This window comes from Sparus aurata, unplaced genomic scaffold, assembly GCF_900880675.1.
Source record: "Sparus aurata unplaced genomic scaffold, fSpaAur1.1, whole genome shotgun sequence".
In the NCBI taxonomy this organism is placed as follows: Eukaryota; Metazoa; Chordata; class Actinopteri; order Spariformes; family Sparidae; genus Sparus; species Sparus aurata.
Window position 1 is genome coordinate 81,024 of NW_022045108.1, and position 20,786 is coordinate 101,809.

General features: G+C 49.5%; 2 protein-coding genes across 2 annotated transcripts; both read right to left on the reverse strand.

Moving 5' to 3' along the window:
• Positions 1–1,731: 1,731 nt before the first annotated feature.
• LOC115577669 (DNA-binding protein RFX5-like) lies at positions 1,732–14,968 on the reverse strand. Its single transcript, XM_030410576.1, has 11 exons — positions 14,884–14,968; positions 11,278–11,432; positions 6,247–6,280; positions 6,077–6,159; positions 5,853–5,975; positions 5,561–5,677; positions 4,108–4,186; positions 3,724–3,922; positions 3,496–3,578; positions 3,273–3,410; positions 1,732–3,134 (listed from the first exon to the last, which is right to left on the reverse strand). The coding sequence occupies exons 2-11, from the start codon at positions 11,397–11,399 to the stop codon at positions 1,968–1,970; spliced, it is 2,145 nt and encodes a 714-aa protein (XP_030266436.1). The 5' UTR covers positions 11,400–11,432; positions 14,884–14,968; the 3' UTR covers positions 1,732–1,967.
• A 589-nt stretch (positions 14,969–15,557) lies between these two features.
• LOC115577671 (proteasome subunit beta type-4-like) lies at positions 15,558–20,531 on the reverse strand. Its single transcript, XM_030410578.1, has 8 exons — positions 20,353–20,531; positions 18,913–19,039; positions 18,752–18,831; positions 18,516–18,662; positions 18,326–18,407; positions 17,562–17,678; positions 16,965–17,053; positions 15,558–15,698 (listed from the first exon to the last, which is right to left on the reverse strand). The coding sequence occupies exons 1-8, from the start codon at positions 20,478–20,480 to the stop codon at positions 15,686–15,688; spliced, it is 783 nt and encodes a 260-aa protein (XP_030266438.1). The 5' UTR covers positions 20,481–20,531; the 3' UTR covers positions 15,558–15,685.
• Between the last annotated feature and the right edge of the window lie 255 nt (positions 20,532–20,786).

The following is a 20,786-nucleotide window of genomic DNA, read 5'->3' on the forward strand; positions in this document are numbered from 1 at the left end:
TCACATTGCTGACGCCGACAGGTGGTCGATGAGTTAGTGCAAAAGGGCGCATGGCAACATACAACAACAGCTATGTCAGCTAGCAGGCTAATCACGTAGCCTCAGTGCTACAGAAGCTAATTCCCTACAAATATCCCTCATCCATCCATTTCTTTCTCTGTTACTGCATCTTTCACGATTTTACGCTACGTGGCAGGAAACTTTGTGCTTTGCTCTTTGTGCCTCAGCTGACACCATTTCATTCATCAGGAGTGGAACTGTGTCCGGCGTGAAGCAGGAGGAGACATTTTGTAAGTGCTAACGTCCGTCTCAAAGGTTCAGCATCAAGAGCACTCGGGGTGAAAACGTCTGGAAAGAGGAACTAGATCTGAAATGAAACTGACTACTTCCTGGTTAGTTACATGTGACGTCTGCACAGCTGAAGGAGAAGTTCAGACGACACGCGGCTCCACCGACCGCTCGGCAGGAGAACAAATCACAACAAACCAACATGGCCGCTGCCGTTTGTGGCTTTGTCTAATTAATCTTTACAAACCTGAATTCACACATCGAGTCTCATTCTGCACAATAATTTAGGACAATGAAGAGTTAATGACGGCCCTGTCTCGTCCCTCCCTGTCTCTCTCTCTCACACACACACACACACACACACGCACACACACACACACACACGCACACACACACACACACACACACACACACACACACACACACACACACACAATCTACTAAATCAACACTGACACAAACACAACAAATCAAAACTGTTTAGAACAGAAACTCTGCAGAGACGAGCTTCGATTCACACTCAACGCTTCACCTGAAAACTCTCTTCAGCCTCTTCAACTGTTCATGGCTGGAAAACTTCCATTTTTATTGCCCCGTTTCCTAAAAGTCCACAACGTGAAGGTGAATCGAGGCTCGTTAAAGAGGTCATTTTTAGCTCAGAGAGCCTTCACAAGGCTCTGACCCGTAGTACCTGTATCCATCCACCTCAGAACTCCACCCGGGCCTGACTCAACACGTCTCTCTCCTCATTCGTCTTCCCTCCTGCCTTTCTATCTCTCTTTTCTTTTTCTCTAAATCAGCTGATCTGAAGCAGCGAAGCAGCAGGCGACCACACCTCCGCACAGGAAACGATACGGTTAGAGAGGAAGGATACAAGGAGGCAAGGAGGCAAGGAGGCAAGGAAGGAACAAAGGAAGGAAGGCTTGATTTCAGGCGCAGCCGCCTGAGGAGTTGTTCCTCTGGTTTCAGCCACAGACAGACAGACAGACAGACAGACAGACAGACAGTCAGACAGTCAGTCAGACAGACAGTCAGACAGTCAGACAGTCAGTCAGACAGACAGACAGACAGACAGTCAGACAGTCAGACAGACAGACAGACAGTCAGTCAGACAGACAGACAGACAGAGAGACAGTCAGACAGACAGACAGTCTGACAGTCAGACAGACAGTCAGACAGACAGTCAGTCAGACAGACAGTCAGTCAGTCAGTCAGTCAGTCAGACAGACAGACAGACAGTCAGTCAGACAGACAGTCAGACAGACAGTCAGTCAGACAGACAGACAGACAGACAGTCAGTCAGACAGTCAGACAGACAGTCAGACAGACAGTCAGTCAGACAGACAGTCAGACAGTCAGACAGACAGACAGACAGTCAGTCAGACAGACAGACAGACAGACAGTCAGACAGACAGTCAGACAGACAGTCAGACAGACATGCAGTTAAAGAATCACAGGTTTTTTAAAGTCTGTTTACAAGTGCAATGGGAGCTGATGGAGGACAGTCGAGGTTTTGGCTTCATCTATCCTCTGTGATTGGCTCTCTGCTGTCGCCAATCTGGGATTTCCACCAGTGAGGAAGAGGGGAGACGAGGGGGCGGGGCTTTGATGCAGTGAGGTAAAGCTGAGTGAGGGAGGAGGCTGATAAAAAAGACGCGGAAGAAGAAGAGCGATGAGCGCTAGTGTCCCTCTCTCTGTGAGGAGGTGCTGCTGCTCTCCTCCACCTCCTCCTCCACACTCTTCCCCACAGTGATGGAGGTGATGGAGGTGATGGAGGTGATGGAGGAGGCCGGAGCAGCAGCAGGAGAAGAAGAGGTGGAGACAGCGGGCAGCGGCGGGTTGACGTGCAGCTCCAGCGGCGTCAGCGTTATCTCCACCTCCCCTCGCTCCTCGTGCAGCGTGGGCAGAGGGAGATGAGACGGGTGGAGGTGTGCTGCAGGTGGAGGACCGCCTCCACCGCTGCTGTTGTTATTGCTCGGCCTCGGAGCTTTCTGGATGACTTCCACCATCGGGGTCCGGCCCGACGCTGCCAGCTCCCAGCTGGGGTGTCCTGGACTCTGGAGCAGCAGCAGCGGGCGGCTGTGGCGGTCCGCCTCCACCGCCCCGCCCGGCTGACACTGCACCACCACGCCGCGGTGAGCCGGGTCCGAGACCGCTGGCAGAGGACTTAGAACGTACCCTGGCTGGTCCTGGATCACCAGCTCCAGCACAGGCTGCGTGGAGGAGGAAGAAGAGGAGGCTTTCTGGATGACTCCTCCCGTCAGCGAGGTGATGATGGGCGGGTGGGAGGGAGGTGCAGGAGGGGAGGGCTGAGGAGGCAGGGCAGCAGCAGCACCCGGAGGAGGAGACAGGGCGTCTTGCGGTCGAGGTTTTCTCGGTCGTCCACGTTTCCGTTTCACCGGAGGAGCGTTGGCAGCAGAGCCTCCAGACACGCCCACAGCGCCGCTGGCCGTCACCACCTCCAGGGGGCGCTTGGTGGCGTTCCCTCGGGCCTTCTGGACCACAGAGGTGGGGGCTGCGGGGGCGTGCTGCTGAGGAGGAGTGGGAGGAGGTTGTGGTTGGGGAGCGACCTTTTCCCTCTCGTAGGACAGACAACCCTGAGGCAGGATCATCACGGGGACGGGCCCGCCCTGCTGCTGGGGCAGCGTTGCCATGGCGATGACCTTCACCCCACCACCGCTGGCGGCGGCGGCGGCGGCTGGGCCTCCGGGTCCAGACGCCCCCCCGACACCCGAGGCGTCTTTGGGAGCCAGCGACGGCGGAGAGGAGCGGACAGACAGCTGGGCCTTATCAGGGATGGAGCTGCGAGGGAGGATTCTGGGTAACTGCTTCATGAAGGCTTCGACCTGCAGAACATCAGACACTCATCAATAACACTGACTGATCTGCTGATTAATAACTGGGAAGACATTTAACTGGAACATGAAATGAAACCCTTTTAACAACAGGTGAACACAGGTGGAGGTGCAGAGGTGTCGACCCACCGCCGGCTGCAGAGACGAGGAGGAGGAGGAGGAGGGAGGAGGCGGAGCGTCCAGCGAGGAAGGTTTGGCTCCTGAAGCTGATTTGTCTCCAGGCGACAGCTTCAGTGACGACGAGGAGGAAGAATCCCCCAGTTCCCTCTGAACACAAACAGGAAGTCGTGAGCGCAGTGACACATCGCCTGTACGTGAGCAGTGATTGGACAGAAACACATGATGTCATCACCTTCTGATCAGCAGCTCCGTCGCTCTCAGCTTTGGAGATGACGGGAGTTTTCTTGATGACCTTGTGTGGTTTGGCTGGACCTCCTGCAGTCAGACAGACGGCGTCATGTGACACTAACAGATCCATGATTACATTTATACTGAAGTATCTGCACACACACACACACACACACACACACACACACACACACACAGACACACACACACACACACAGACGCACACACACACCTGCGAGTGCTGCAGAGGTGACGAGCTCGGCCTGGCTGCAGCGAGGGTTGACGATGTGCTCCTGGATCAGGTAGCGAGCGATCTCCACCACCGTGTCGAACGAACGCTTCAGGATCTTCTGCGCCCAATCACAGATCAGTTCACACGCCGCCTCTGTCACTTCCTGTTTGTATGTCTGGACCAATTCGGTCAGCTCCGCCTGGAGACGAAGACGAGGAAGAGGAGGAAACATCAAGTGAAGTTAGAGAAACACCTTCTGTGGGCGAAGCTGTTTATGTGTTCAGTCATGATGGCGGTACTGTAGTCCAGTGATGATGTCATTTTGTAGGCCAGCATCAAGATCTGTGTGTGTGTGTGTGTGTGTGTGTGTGTGTGTGTGTGTACCGGGTCGTTTTTCAGGTCCAGGTTTGGCAGCAGAGGCATGTTGAGGACCGTCTTCCTCCTGATGCCGCTGTAACAGTACGTATCGGCCGACAGGTTAGGGAATTCAACCAGCAACTCTGACAGAGTCTGACTCATAAAACCGTCTGAGACTCGACACCACGCGGCCACAGCTCACTAACAACAGCAGCGTCAATAAAACCAAACGCTGCCGAGGAAGTGAAGCATCCTGCAGAAACTAATTCTACAAGCTTCTTTTTGTTGTAAAAATCTCCCTGACAGCGATCAGCAAATAAGTTCTCAGTCCAGTAACTGTGACTGCTGCAGGCCTCTAACAGGCTCCTCCTGTCTGCCTACCTGCATACCTGTCTGCCTGTCTACGTACCTGTCTGCCTACCTGCGTACCTGTTTGCCTACCTACGTACCTGTCTGCCTACCTGCATACCTGTCTGTCTACGTTCCTGTCTGCCTACCTACGTACCTGTCTGCCTACCTGCGTACCTGTCTGCCTACCTGTGTACCTGTCTGCCTACCTGCGTACCTGTCTGCCTACCTGCGTACCTGTCTGCCTGTCTACGTACCTGTCTGCCTACCTACGTACCTGTCTGCCTACCTGCGTACCTGTCTGCCTACCTGCGTACCTGTCTGCCTGTCTACGTACCTGTCTGCCTACCTACGTACCTGTCTGCCTACCTACGTACCTGTCTGCCTACCTACGTACCTGTCTGCCTACCTGCGTACCTGTCTGCCTGTCTACGTACCTGTCTGCCTACCTACGTACCTGTCTGCCTACCTGTCTGCCTGTCTACGTACCTGTCTGCCTACCTACGTACCTGTCTGCCTACCTACGTACCTGTCTGCCTGTCTACGTACCTGTCTGCCTACCTACGTACCTGTCTGCCTACCTGCGTACCTGTCTGCCTACCTGCATACCTGTCTGCCTGTCTACGTACCTGTCTGCCTACCTACGTACCTGTCTGCCTACCTACGTACCTGTCTGCCTACCTGCATACCTGTCTGCCTACCTACGTACCTGTCTGCCTACCTACGTACCTGTCTGCCTACCTACGTACCTGTCTGCCTGTCTACGTACCTGTCTGCCTACCTACGTACCTGTCTGCCTACCTGCGTACCTGTCTGCCTACCTACGTACCTGTCTGCCTACCTGCATACCTGTCTGCCTGTCTACGTACCTGTCTGCCTACCTACGTACCTGTCTGCCTACCTACGTACCTGTCTGCCTACCTGCGTACCTGTCTGCCTACCTACGTACCTGTCTGCCTACCTGCGTACCTGTCTGCCTACCTGCGTACCTGTCTGCCTACCTACGTACCTGTCTGCCTCAGGTACTTATTTATAAATGTGGCTCGGTCCTACTGGATTCTAGTTTTACCAGGCCGGGCTTTATGGAAAACATAATGGACAGTCCTGACAGTCAGCAGCTGTTAAAGGATATTTGGACTGTCCTCTGCCGCCGAGCCGCCGGGCCTTGATGTTCGGGAAAATGTCTCTGATGATCTTTCCAAAGTTGGCGGCGCTCAGAGGACGATGCTGCAGGTTCTCACAGTATCTCCTGAGGACAGAGACAGCCAGAGTCACATGACCCGAGAGAGAGTGTGTGTGTGTGTGTGTGTGTGTGTGTGTGTGTGTGTGTGAGAGTGTGTGTGTGTGTGAGAGTGTGTGTGTGTGTGTGTGTGTGTGTGTGTGAGAGTGTGTGTGTGTGTGTGTGTGTGTGTGTGTGTTCTCACTTGTATGTCTCGTAGACGTCCTGTTTGGGCAGACATGTGTCTGAGTGCTCCTCCAGGTGACTGCGGATCCAGTTACAGGTGTGCAGCTGATCGGCTGTGTTGAACGAACTGGAGTCACCACCACTGCAACACACACACACACACACACACACACAGAGTAAAGGTCAGTAGGACACACAGATCCGTCCTCCTGTCAGGTTTCATCGAGCAGCAGCAGGTCTGACCTCTTGTCTCCGGAGCTGGGTCCCGAGGGCAGCTGGAGGTACAGGTACAGCTTGTCGTTGTCAGAGAAACGCTGAACATCTTGCTGTGAAAGAAGAAAAGGAACAAGTCACACCTGCTTCACCTGCAACATCACCCATCGACCGCTTCATCATTCAGAGTTTCATCTTACCAGAATCTGATCCACTTTGGTCTGAACGCTCTTACTGCAAGACAGAGAACAACCAATCAGAAGCTGCTCAGGCCGGCCGAGTGCAGCTACCTGCCGTTAAACCGTTCAGTGTCGATGTTTTATTTAGCCCGGCAGGTGAGTGGGTCAGAAATGTACTCGTCTGGCAACCAGACTAAAGTTACCTGTCGGGTTTCATTTGATCCAAACGGTCAAATCCTCTACATAACCCAAATAAACCCTCCTGAAGCTGCTTCACTCTTCTCAGCTTCCTCACAAAATATTTCATTTAAGAAGAAAGAATACAATCATCTGACAGAGGCCTGACAGAACCACAGAACCACAGGACCACAGAACCACAGGACCACAGGACCACAGAAACACAGAACCACAGGACCACAGAACCGCAGGACAGCAGGACCACAGAACCACAGGGCCACAGGACCACAGAACCACAGGACCACAGGACCACAGAAACACAGGACCGCAGGACCGCAGAACCGCAGGACCACAGGACCACAGGACCACAGAACCACAGCACCACAGGACCACAGAAACACAGGACCACAGCACCACAGCACCACAGGACCACAGAAACACAGGACCACAGGACCACAGGACCACAGCACCACGGCACCACAGGACCACAGGACCACAGCACCACAGGACCACAGCACCACAGGACCACAGGACCACAGCACCACAGGACCACAGCACCACAGCACCACAGGACCACAGCACCACAGAAACACAGGACCACAGAAACACAGGACCACAGGACCACAGAAACACAGAACCACAGAAACACAGGACCACAGAAACACAGAAACACAGGACAACAGCACCACAGCACCACAGGACCACAGCACCACAGCACCACAGCACCACAGGACCACAGAAACACAGGACCACAGGACCACAGAACCACAGGACCACAGGACCACAGGACCACAGCACCACAGGACCACAGCACCACAGGACCACAGCACCACAGGACCACAGCACCACAGGACCACAGCACCACAGGACCACAGCACCACAGGACCACAGGACCACAGCACCACAGACCACAGCACCACAGCACCACAGAAACACAGGACCACAGAAACACAGGACCACAGCACCACAGGACCACAGGACCACAGCACCACAGGACCACAGCACCACAGCACCACAGAAACACAGGACCACAGCACCACAGGACCACAGAAACACAGGACCACAGCACCACAGGACCACAGGACCACAGCACCACAGGACCACAGCACCACAGCACCACAGAAACACAGGACCACAGGACCACAGGACCACAGAAACACAGGACCACAGGACCACAGGACCACAGCACCACAGCACCACAGGACCACAGCACCACAGGACCACAGGACCACAGCACCACAGGACCACAGGACCACAGGACCACAGCACCACAGGACCACAGGACCACAGGACCACAGGACCACAGGACCCACAGCACCACAGGACCACAGGACCACAGCACCACAGGACCACAGCACCACAGGACCACAGAAACACAGAAACACAGGACAACAGCACCACAGGACCACAGCACCACAGGACCACAGAAACACAGGACCACAGGACCACAGGACAACAGCACCACAGGACCACAGGACCACAGCACCACAGCACCACAGGACCACAGAAACACAGGACCACAGCACCACAGGACCACAGGACCACAGCACCACAGGACCACAGCACCACAGCACCACAGAAACACAGGACCACAGGACCACAGGACCACAGAAACACAGGACCACAGGACCACAGGACCACAGCACCACAGCACCACAGGACCACAGCACCACAGGACCACAGGACCACAGCACCACAGGACCACAGAAACACAGGACCACAGGACCACAGGACCACAGCACCACAGGACCACAGAAACACAGGACCACAGGACCACAGAAACACAGAAACACAGGACAACAGCACCACAGGACCACAGGACCACAGCACCACAGGACCACAGGACCACAGGACCACAGCACCACAGGACCACAGCACCACAGGACCACAGAAACACGGAACCACAGGACCACAGGACCACAGCACCACAGCACCACAGGACCACAGCACCACAGGACCACAGAAACACAGAAACACAGGACAACAGCACCACAGGACCACAGGACCACAGCACCACAGAAACACAGGACCACAGGACCACAGGACCACAGAAACACAGGACCACAGGACCACAGCACCACAGGACCACAGGACCACAGAAACACAGGACAGCAGGACCACAGGACCACAGAAACACAGGACCACAGGAACACAGGACCACAGAAACACAGGACCACAGGACCACAGAAACACAGGACAGCAGGACCACAGGACCACAGGACCACAGGACCACAGAAACACAGGACCACAGGACCACAGGACCACAGGACCACAGCACCACAGGACCACAGGACCACAGGACCACAGAAACACAGGACCACAGGACCACAGGACCACAGGACCACAGAAACACAGGACCACAGGACCACAGGACCACAGGACCACAGAAACACAGGACAGCAGGACCACAGGACCACAGCACCACAGGACCACAGAAACTAGGGATGTCCCGATCAGGTTTTTTTTACCCCGATCCCGATCCGAGTCCTTTAATATTTAGTATCTGCCGATACCGAGTCCCGATCCGATACTTAGCCTTAACTAATATTTTCCTAGATAATACAGCTGCATTAAGAAAAAAAGTACCTGCATCTAAGCTGTTCCTTAAAAGGTTTTTATTATTTTGTTGAAACAAAGTATATACTTTAATATAGCTCTTAATTATTCTGCATATGCTATTACAACATTGGCCTCCACCTTCCTTGTGTTAGCAGGTGAGTGTGTGACGCTGCACTGTGACAGCAGACCCTCGTGTACAGCCAGCTGAAGTGTGTGTGAGATGCAGCTCACGCTTGGTACCTCCATATGATCCTTTGCTTATTTCATGTACTTTACGTTGCCACATAAAATGACGTGGACAGGTTGCTTGTCTATTAACGCGTTCAGCATCTCCTGGATTGCCTGCTTTACATGCTCTGCTGTATGAGACCCACGAAACTCGTGCGCATATACCGGCATGTTGTAACTCGAAAGTGGAATAAATGTAATGCAGAGATGGTAGGGCATACCGGGGATTCAAAAACTCCAGGTGACGAAGAAAACCCTGATCCTCTACCACGGAGATGAGCTGGTTATCCAGAGAGATTAATTTGATGACCCTCTCTGTAATATTTGTGGACATGTCGCTGAGGATATTTCTCATAACTGAAAGTATCCGCGAGTGTTCGCTGCTTTGGTCTCCTTGCCTGTACTCTCGAGTGAACACGTTGTATTCTTTGAGTTTTTGTTTTGTATATGCTGTATCAAATGAGAAGTAAAATGCATCGCTAAACGGCCATATAGCAGATGTTCCACGTCGCCGTTGGACTGCTTTCGCTTTCTAATTGAGGTTATTTCCACACTGCAGACACTTTATTCACAGGTTTGCCAGAGTAACACCACGCGCGCGTCTGCGTTCTGCCACAAATTGTGCACTGACGTTAAAAAAAAAAAAATCGGGCTTGGGTCCACGTTCAAAATTGCCGATTCCGATCAGCGGAAAAATGCCCAGATCGGCTCCGATCCCGATCCTACAGATCGGATCGGGACATCCCTAACAGAAACACAGGACCACAGGACCACAGGACCACAGAAACACAGGACCACAGGACCACAGGACCACAGAAACACAGGACCACAGGACCACAGCACCACAGGACCACAGGACCACAGGACCACAGAAACACAGGACAGCAGGACCACAGGACCACAGCACCACAGGACCACAGGACCACAGGACCACAGAAACACAGGACCACAGGACCACAGGACCACAGAAACACAGGACCACAGGACCACAGGACCACAGCACCACAGCACCACAGGACCACAGGACCACAGAAACACAGGACCACAGGACAACAGAAACACAGGACCACAGAACCACAGCACCACAGGACCACAGGACAACAGAAACACAGCACCACAGAACCACAGGACCACAGAAACACAGGACCACAGGACCACAGGACCACAGCACCACAGCACCACAGCACCACAGGACCACAGGACAACAGCACCACAGCACCACAGGACCACAGCACCACAGGACCACAGGACCAAAGGACCACAGCACCACAGAACCACAGGACCACAGAAACACAGGAACACAGGACCACAGGACCACAGCACCACAGCACCACAGCACCACAGGACCACAGGACAACAGCACCACAGCACCACAGGACCACAGCACCACAGGACCACAGGACCAAAGGACCACAGGACCACAGGACCACAGGACCACAGGACCACAGCACCACAGGACCACAGGACAACAGCACCACAGCACCACAGGACCACAGCACCACAGGACCACAGGACCACAGGACCACAGCACCACAGGACCACAGCACCACAGCACCACAGGACAACAGCACCACAGCACCACAGGACCACAGCACCACAGGACCAAAGGACCACAGGAACACAGGACCACAGCACCACAGGACCACAGGACCACAGGACCACAGGACAACAGCACCACAGAAACACAGGACCACAGGACCGCAGGACCACAGGACCACAGGACCACAGCACCACAGGACCACAGGACCACAGCACCGCAGAACCGCAGGACCGCAGGACCGCAGGACCACAGGACCACAGGACCACAGGACCACAGAACCACAGGACCACAGAACCACAGGACCACAGAAGCTGATTGGAAATCTTGTTTTGTCTTCTGAAATGTCGTTGTGTATTGACCCTCAGGGCCACCATAGTCTGGGGTGTGTGTGTTGATATATGACATTAATAGGAATTCAATCTTAAAACAGGATTAGAGGTGTTTCATATCACACCTCTTTACAGAAGTGTTGGTGACATACATGTTTTTAATAGCTAAAAATAACAGAACAAACATGTAGAGCTGAAGATGGAAGCTGTTTAACTCACGAGATGTTTCCTTTGAGTCTCTGCAGCAGCATGCTGGGCTCCGTGTCGCCCTCGCCCGCCTCCAGGCCGGCCTCGCCGCGCCGGGAGGCTTCGGCCCGCTGGAGCCGCTGGTCCTCCGACATCTGGACCGACTAACCAGTGCTGAGAACCACCATCTGAAACACACACCCACACACACACACACACACACACACACACCATGAGTCGTCTCCATGGAAACAGAGTAAACTCATCCCTCAGAGGAAAACCATGAGATGTGGTTGAAAGCTCTGGAGAACGCTAGAAAGTGACTTTAACTGAAGAGTTCTTCTAAAGATGGACCATGTGGATTCTTTACAGCCGGTATGAAAACCGATCAGCACCTGACTCTCACGGCTGATACGGATTATACTGATATAGAACCCTGAGTGTGAGGAGGTGATGTTATCTTGTCTTCCACAGCTGTGATAAAACTTTTCCCTTGTGTCGACACCAGTGACGACATGTGTGGCTCCTGTCTATGTTACGCAGCTCTACACAGCTGCACATCTATAAAGCTGAACACCACCTGCTGCTGTGTGGAGATGCTGCACCTGTTAAGTCAGCAAAAACTATTTGTCTTTGTATTATCAGCTATAATTTCTTTATCTGCTGACAACCTAAGTTTTCCATTATCAGGCTGATCTCTAGTTGTTGTTCCTAATGTTTGTTCGTGAAGCTGAAATAATTGTTGAGTAGCTGAGACAGAAAATTCACCATCAACAATTCTAATCACCATATTATTGTTTATTTGTTCATTAGATGAGAATCCACAGAACTGTCTGGTTCTATCACCCAGGGCCCGTATTCACAAAGACTTTTATCTTAACGTTAGGAGGACTCCTAAATGGGACTAAAAGTTTTTATGTGGGAGTTGTTTCTTAAGAGTAATTCACAAAGCTGCTGAGACCTACTTTTAGTTATGAAAACAGTGAACTCCTAAACTAGAAGTAACTGTCTGTTGCTATGGATGACGTCATTTTATAAGGACGCACTTAGAAGCGGTGACAACGGTGATTGGCTGTTGAGTGACAGGGCAGTCCATTGAAAAGTCATTTAGGCTGCGCAATGCATGAAGGGAAAATAAGGAAGTTGCCTACAAGCCCATGACAAAGCCTATGAAAAGATATTGGATAAAGAAATGTATTTATGATGAAAATTAAGTACCCCCCCCCCCCCCCCCCCCCCCAAACAAAAACGCTTTGGACAAAAATTACAAATGAGAAGATTCCGATGAAAAGTGTGAATTGCCAATAAAAGCGGCATTTGCTCGAAAAGCTGCATCAAACCACTCTCCAGTAAAATTCAGGAATCGTGTGTTGATCCGGGCCATTTCACAACAATGTCCAGTATATTGTAACATGCGTCACAGACAATTTGTGTATTGATGGAATGCAACTTTTTCTGATTGACACAAAAGCCCTATTCACACGGGACTAGTATAACCTGGGGACCTCCAGTAATCTGTAATAATTGTGGAGGTCGTCTGTGATCTTAATCCCGTGTGAATTTGTAAAGTAAGAATTCCACCGTGAATGACCTCCCATATTTCACCAAACACAGAGGTCATGTGATAATATCAGTCCTGTGCGAATCGGCATCTCTGTGATTTGGGATCGTTTTTTGTTTTTCTTAAGGTTTTTTGTGTTTTCCACCTTTTTTCTGCCTTTTTCCCAGTTGATAATTATGGAGGCTGCGTTGGGAATTATAAATGAAAGTTTTGACAGCATTTTGGGTGCAAATTCAGAAGAGTGAAATCTGGAAAGATGATTAGATGGATTACATGCATGGCAGCATGCGGTAAGGAACATGTTTCCATCTTTCAACAGGCTCACCAGTTATTATATTAAAAATATCCATATCTAACCGTTGTGCTGCTCCAGTAAGGGCTCCGGTGAGATCGACCCGGGATAATGTCAGTAAATTAGAGTTAAAACACAGACTTTGCTTATCCTGAGTGAATGCGCCGCACGAAACACAGACGTGGTGGGATAATTTCTAAATCACTTGAGGTCTCCAGGTAATACTAGTCCCGGGTGAAGAGCTGCATTTTCCCGTAGCCAAACACCGGAGTGTTGCCAAACATTGTAACTCTGGTGTTATTGGATTGTTTCGGTTGGTTGGGAACGTTATTGCGTCTCTCACCAACTCAACCACAACTTCAGTCCCTTCACGGTCCATCTGACATCGTTTTAATAATTCCCAGTCATTTAGCATCTCCAGAACATTCGGCTGTGACCAGGTCTTAGTGAGTCAGGAGTCCTCTGGACTACTTCTAAGCTCTCCCAGACTTAGCTGCTACTTTTAGGATTAAAATGTTTTGTGAATAACTCTTATTTTCAAAAATTAGGAGTCCTAAAGTTACGACTGACACGCCCATTATTTTTAGGAGTTGCTCCTAAATTCGCCTGTTAGGAGCTACTTTTAGCCTGAAGACTCTTTGTGAATACGGGCCCTGGTCAGTAGAGTTTCTGTGGTCACGAACACATGAGCTCAGCTGCAGAGGTCCAGAGAACACGGCGGTGTGGAGTCAGACTGCACAGAGTCCAGCACCGCAGAGTCCTGACATGAGTTAGTAGGCTGCTGCCTGTCAGTGCAGGGACAATAACACTGCAGACAGACAGGCAAACAGGCAGGCAGGCAGACAGACAGGCAGGCAGGCAGACAGGCAGACAGACAGGCAGGCGGGCAGGCAGACAGACAGGCAGACAGACAGGCGGGCAGACAGGCAGCCGGGTCACTCCCACCTCTCTCCTGTCACTGCAGCACCTTCAGTCGGAGCTGCACATTGAATTTTAACATCATACGACATTTTAAAGCTCAGATTTCAGCCCGGCTCGCCGCTGACAGCCGGTGAAAGGCCCGCTGGCTGCTGGGTAATGACACATGCCGGCTGTCACGGTGCCGTTACACGTTACTACTACAGCCGGAGCGGGAGGCACGTCTCCGCGGAGCACAAACAGCCCGCCGCCGGCCACACACCGGCTAATGTTAGCTAGACATACAAAAGTGCCAGCGGCCGAAGTGGCCGCCGTCCTGCCCGAGTCCCGTCCGAGTGTCTACAGCGGGCTCAGCGCCGGCGGTCATGTGCCTGCCATTCACTGCAACACACACACACACACACACACACACACACACACACACACGGAGCAGCTCAACATGTTACTGCCCAGCTAACTGGCTAGCGGACAACACAGACACCCTCTGCTTTAGCTGACGGAAGCAGCGACACTTCAACACGTTAGCTGGATTTTTTTAGAAACACAGTCGTCGATGTTTGAAAGCCGAACAAACTGACAAAGCTGCCTCCCACGAAGCAGACACATATTAGCTCGGCTAACGTTGACATTTGCCGCGTTCCTACGTGGCTAGCTAACAGCTCGCTGCTAACCGTAACGGGGTGACTAGCTAGTTGCTAGAAGCTAGCCTTAGCTAGCAAGCACTGAAACACCCCATAAACATGTTATTACACGCCATTACTTATTTCAAAATAATTCCCGGTAATCGTTAATTTATTCTGGTATTAATGTGTGATCGGTTCGGTGAGTATCATTTGAGTATTTATTTTAAAAAAGAAAAAGAAAGTACCTGAGCCAAGATACAGCAAAAATCCCCTTTCAGATTTTTTTGTGATTGGACGACTTTGTTATGTCTGCCTGACTACAAAGCCAACGTCGATTCCGATTGGTGAGCTGTCAAAAACCTACCCAGATACCAAAAGCAGGTGAAGCCTCATTCGTCGAGCAGAATTATTTTTCTGACAGCTATTATTCTGATTGGTTGCGTTTTCCTGGTCTGCCCAGTTACAAAACAGATGAATTTATCTCGATAAATCTGCATAGCAACAGCCGCCGTGCTCTGACAGAGAAAGAGAAAGTACTGAAATATACATTTTATACACGTGATGGAACATGTGCGTGTTATAATACACCTGATTCATGTTGAACTGGAGGTGATACAGATCATACTGGTGTCATGTGTGTTATAATACACCTGATTCATGTTGAACTGGAGGTGATACAGATCATACTGGTGTCATGTGTGTTATAATACACCTGATTCATGTTGAACTGGAGGTGATACAGATCATACTGGTGTCATGTGTGTTATAATACACCTGATTCATGTTGAACTGGAGGTGATACAGATCATACTGGTGTCATGTGTGTTATACTGGACAAACGTGTTGTTTTATGTTTGAATTCTGTGATTTCCACTCAAAAGTTTCCAAGAACACACAAATAAAACCAGAAAATCAAAACTTGGATTTATCACATTTATTTTCCATTATACAAAAGTTACAATGAACATCAGAAAAAAAGCTAAACTGGGATCAGACGTCTGGGAGCGAGCGGCTGTTTGTGACGAGGCTTCATCGACGAGCTCGTCTTCATTCGAACCCGCTGCAGAGAAACAGGAGGAGGAAGAGAAACAGGAGGAGGAGGAAGAGAAACAGGAGGAGGAAGAGAAACAGGAGGAGGAAGAGGAGGAGGAAGAGAAACAGGAGGAGGAGGAGGAGGAGGAGGAAGAGAAACAGGAGGAGGAGGAAGAGAAACAGGAGGAGGAAGAGAAACAGGAGGAGGAGGAGGAGGAGGAAGAGAAACAGGAGGAGGAGGAAGAGAAACAGGAGGAAGAGAAACAGGAGGAGGAGGAAGAGAAACAGGAGGAGGAGGAAGAGAAACAGGAGGAGGAGGAGGAGGAGGAGGAAGAGAAACAGGAGGAGGAAGAGAAACAGGAGGAGGAAGAGGAGGAGGAGGAAGAGAAACAGGAGTCAAAATCACATCAGTTTGTTTTTAGAGGAATGAACAATTAAAATCTATTTCACTTCATTTACCACTAAACTTTTTGTAGAAGCAGCGACCGTCTCTATTGTTGTGTCGCCTCTGAATCAGTAGATTCTTTGACATGTTTTCCATTTTCATATTTACTTTGGAAGTTCATAAAGTCAACAGATACGCAGAACAGGTTCCTCACCTGGAGCTCATGCACACCTGAGGGTGTACATGTCATTTCTCCGCTACACTAGCGTGAAAAATTTCTATTTACATTTTGCAATTTGAGTGTTGAAGTCCCGAGATCACATCGCTGAAGATATTTAAAAGTAGAGAAATTAATTGGATGACTCATTTAAAACAGCTGTGTCAGTTTTTAAAAGGCAAAAAACTCATTTTTGCGAATATTTCAAAATCCAAGAGAACCAGAAAATCTCCTGAAATATGGAAATGAACAATGACTCCAGCCGTTTTTATCCAGTGCATTTCATAACCTCAGTCATCAGGAGCTCAGTTCTACCAGATCGTTTAAATGTGACACTGCAGCAACAAGAGACTTTGATAATCATACTGAATAAAGGCTGTAGCTCCTCGCTGCATTCATCCCTTCCTGTTTAGTTCACTTGTTCCTTCTTCATTCCTTTCTTTTCTCTCTCTTCTTCTGTTTTAGTCTCATTTTAATCAAAAACAACTAATATTTGACCGGCATTCTTCAGGCTGGTAGATCTCAGACATTGATAAACATCCATCCTGCGGCCTTCGTCACACTGCGGACGTGTCACCTGTCACTTTACTTCAGTTTCATGCTCAGAGGAAACAGAGTTACCTGTCAACACAAACCTGCGTCCACTCAGACTGTGTGTAAGTAATCTGATTACTGAGGAGACTCTGGCCTACCTGACCATGTGAGCGATGTCCCAGTTGGTCTCAGAAGACAGCGGACCGACGATCTCCACGCCCTCCTCTGTGACGATGGCGATCTCGTACTGAAACAGAAACATTGCTCGTTAAGAGAAAAGCGTCTCGTTAACAGATCGACAAATGAGACTTTCTGTAAAATGAAGTTGTGATAACATGCTGATGAGTGACCAGAGAGACATGTTGGCATTCTGAATCAATAACTATTGACAATTATTAAATTACAAGCCAATAAAGTTCAGAATTAATTGATCCTTCCCAGTTTAAGTTGTTGTAGAGATGAATCTGAATCCATGCTCGGAGCACAGACGAGCTGAACAGACTGTGAACCCTGCGGTCACATCTGTCATCGGTCATTTTGAGCCTGATTAGTAAAACTACATTTTCTTTAGGAATTAAAGGACTGAAACTGTCAGATTGGTTGTTGAAAACAGAAACACTCAGAAAGGACCAAGACAAATCTTCATTCTAGAAGCTGGAACCAGACAATGTTTCACAGTTTTGCCTGACGATGACAGAAATGATTGATCTTGATGGACTGATCGCTGCAGCTCTGAGACACTCGGCTGAACTCACTCTGTTGTAGGAGCGAGCGTCTCTGTAGTAAAGCACTTTGAGGCAGCGCTCGATCAGCTCCCGAGCCTCCTGCTTAGTGATCTCCACCTTGTTCTCCACCACCTCCCTCATCAGAGGCTACAGACAGACAGACAGACAGAGAGACAGACAGACAGAGAGACAGACAGGTTACAACACACTTCTTGTCATCACTGTGTGTTCAGATTTCAGAACTGAAATGAGAAATGAAACAAACTGATGGCAACTTAAATGTTTCAGGTGATCTGACGAAGAGAAACATGAAAAGTTACATCATAAACAAAAATGTGGGATCGTTTTATTTTCAATATTCTTTATCTAAATGTTATCATATGTTGTGGTAATATATAGATGAGAGTGAAGCTTTCGGACCCCCACAGGTGATAAAAATATCCAGATCTGCTGGACAAAATGGAAGCTGCTAAAATAACAAAACACCTCCGGCTGCAGCAAACATCAGCCGTCTATAACTAGTGTTCATTCAGTGAGAAACGTGATGACAGAACAACATGAAACTCGTCACTTTGTGTCTGAACTTGACAAAAGATCCTCTGTGAGGGAAGAAGCTCCACTCTGACACCAACAGAGTGAGACATCTTCTCTAGGAGGATCTCAGCTGTCAGGTTTCGTGTCAGCAGCTGTGAGTGTGCGACGTATTTAAATCACATTTCAGTTGGTCAGGTGGGACTCTGAGCAGAACACAGAGTTCAGCTGCAGACCAGGAGGAGCAGAACGAACTCACTCACCTGAGCCAGGTACGCTCCAAAGCCTGTGGCCACTGTGGGCGCCTCATAGGCCACGCCCAGCTTGTCCACGTAACCTAGGAAACTAGAAGAAAGCAAGATGGCCGACTGGTTAAATATTAAACTCAGACACGACGATCTGACTGACAGCAGGGATCCAGAATACATCGTGTTTAACAGAAGCAGCCGTCACCTCTCTCCGTTGTAGAAGCCTCCGATCACCACCGTGTTCCACAGAGGATTCATCTTGCAGCGCCGGTTGTACATGACTCTGGTGAGCCAGGAGTGGACCGCCTTGGGACTGTAGCTGTGACCGTCACCCAGCAGCTCCTCGTCGATACTGACAGACCAATCACAACACAGACTGAGTATCTGAACACAGACATGTAGTGGTTATTATTCCTGTCAGTGTGAGCAGCAGCAGCTTACACCATCTGTTCGATGATCTGTTTGAGGTACTGGTAGTCGGCGTAGTCTCCGGACGCTCCCAGGATGGTGTTACCGTTCACCTGAAACGGATCAGAAACTGTCAGAGCTGCACATTTATTTACTCAGACAGCTGACGAGGTTCTGTCGACAGTGACCGTCACCTTCATGAGACGAGAGATGTTCCTGAAGCGAGCCAGAGAGCCGTACGAGCCCAACATGTCCGCCGCGATGATGACGCCGCCGGTGAACTTCACACCGAGCACCGACGTCCCTGTGACCATCGGGTTCCTGCAGGGAGACGGAGAAGAGAGCCGTTTACTCTCAGCTGTGATCCTCTGATATCCTCTGATAGTCTGCAGCATTTAACCATCAGACATCCTCCTGACAGTGTGGCCCAACATGAAGGCACGTCGACGTTTATACACAACAGAGAAGGTGAACGAACACGGGTGACGTCAGCTTAGCCGTCTAATTTTACTGTACCGAGGGAACTTGACTCGTGATGACTCAGTGTTTTTATAGTTTGCAATTTCCTCCTGGATTTAAATCAGATGAGAGAATCTTAGTTTTAACATGATTAGTGCAGGTTCATAGACACCAAGTCGTTAAAGGCTTTTTGAGTGACTTTAACTTCAGGAAATATAAAAGAATATTTCACTGATTAAGTTTCATCACATTCTCTCTATATAAATAAATAAATCTACATATAAAACAAAATCAAACCAAAATCATTTCTTTATCCACTTAACAGCAGAAGAGCTTCTTCAGCCTGTAACCAGAACCTGCAGATGATCATTTCACTTTGATTCAAAACAAACAATCAGCAAATCTTCACACCGAGACTGAAACCAGCCAATAAAGCAGATTTATTAATTATTCATTACTAGATTATCAAAATATCTGCCGATCATTTTCTCATCATCAAATAATCAATGTGTCTTCATGTACTTTACAACATGAATATTGATATAATGTTGGAGCTGAGGTTATCATCTGTAGTTTTATTGTGACTGATGTGTTTGTTTAGATTGTTTTGCTCTTGGAACTTGAATAGTTTTATTTTATCTTTATGAAGTAATGTGCATCTTTATTTGTGTAGATCCCAGCAAGAACAGCTTCTACCTTTTTAGTGTCTAATCGAGATCAAACTATTATGTACAAAGTGTATGCTAACAGCTAACTGTAGCCGACAGAAGATAAACAGACTACATGTAAAGTGGTGGAGGTTAACAGTGATGCTATAGACCAGCTGCTGAACAGACAACAACGTTAACTCTGTTTTAAACATCAGAGTTTCCTGTTAACTTCACTGATGGCGGCTAGCTAACAGCTAACAATTACTCAGCAAAACAGAACGAAACCTAACGAACTATGATAATTACAACGAATACTTTTTAATATAACTTCTCATTTTTGTGCAAATGATTTATTTAATTTAATCCGAAAGGGAGAATGTTGAGCCGTTACAGTGTGAAAACAGAAGTAAGCTAGCAGTTAGCTTAGCTGTCTTTTCTCCATGATGATACAGCACTGCAGCGGAGCTCAAACCGAAACCGCCGGCGGAGGTACACAGTCCGGTTCTACCGAAGCAGATCACTCACAGTGTGTGTCTGACCGGCCCGCATGATGCTGCCGACCCGCTGCTGCTGCTGCCGCCGGGGAAAGAGTAGAACTGGCCGGGCTTCGGTCCGTTCTCCCAGAAACTCAGCTTCAAACCTGTCGACTCCATGTTGAATGTCTGACGGAAGTGACGACACACCGTCTTCTTGTGGGGAAAGCCGGTTTGACGTCACGGAGCAGGGCAGTACCGCCCCCTGCTGTTGGGATGAACTACAGCACTGCAGAACTACAGAACTACAGACCTAAAGAACTACAGAACTACAGAACCATAGTTTCATTCAACTAATTTTCAGTTTATTTACATATTTATTGCTTTGAATGAGTTTTTATGTATTCAGTTGCTATGAACCTAATCAAGACGGTTCATAGGCTCCTGGGATGTATAACGTGTATATACATAAATAATTATGTATTA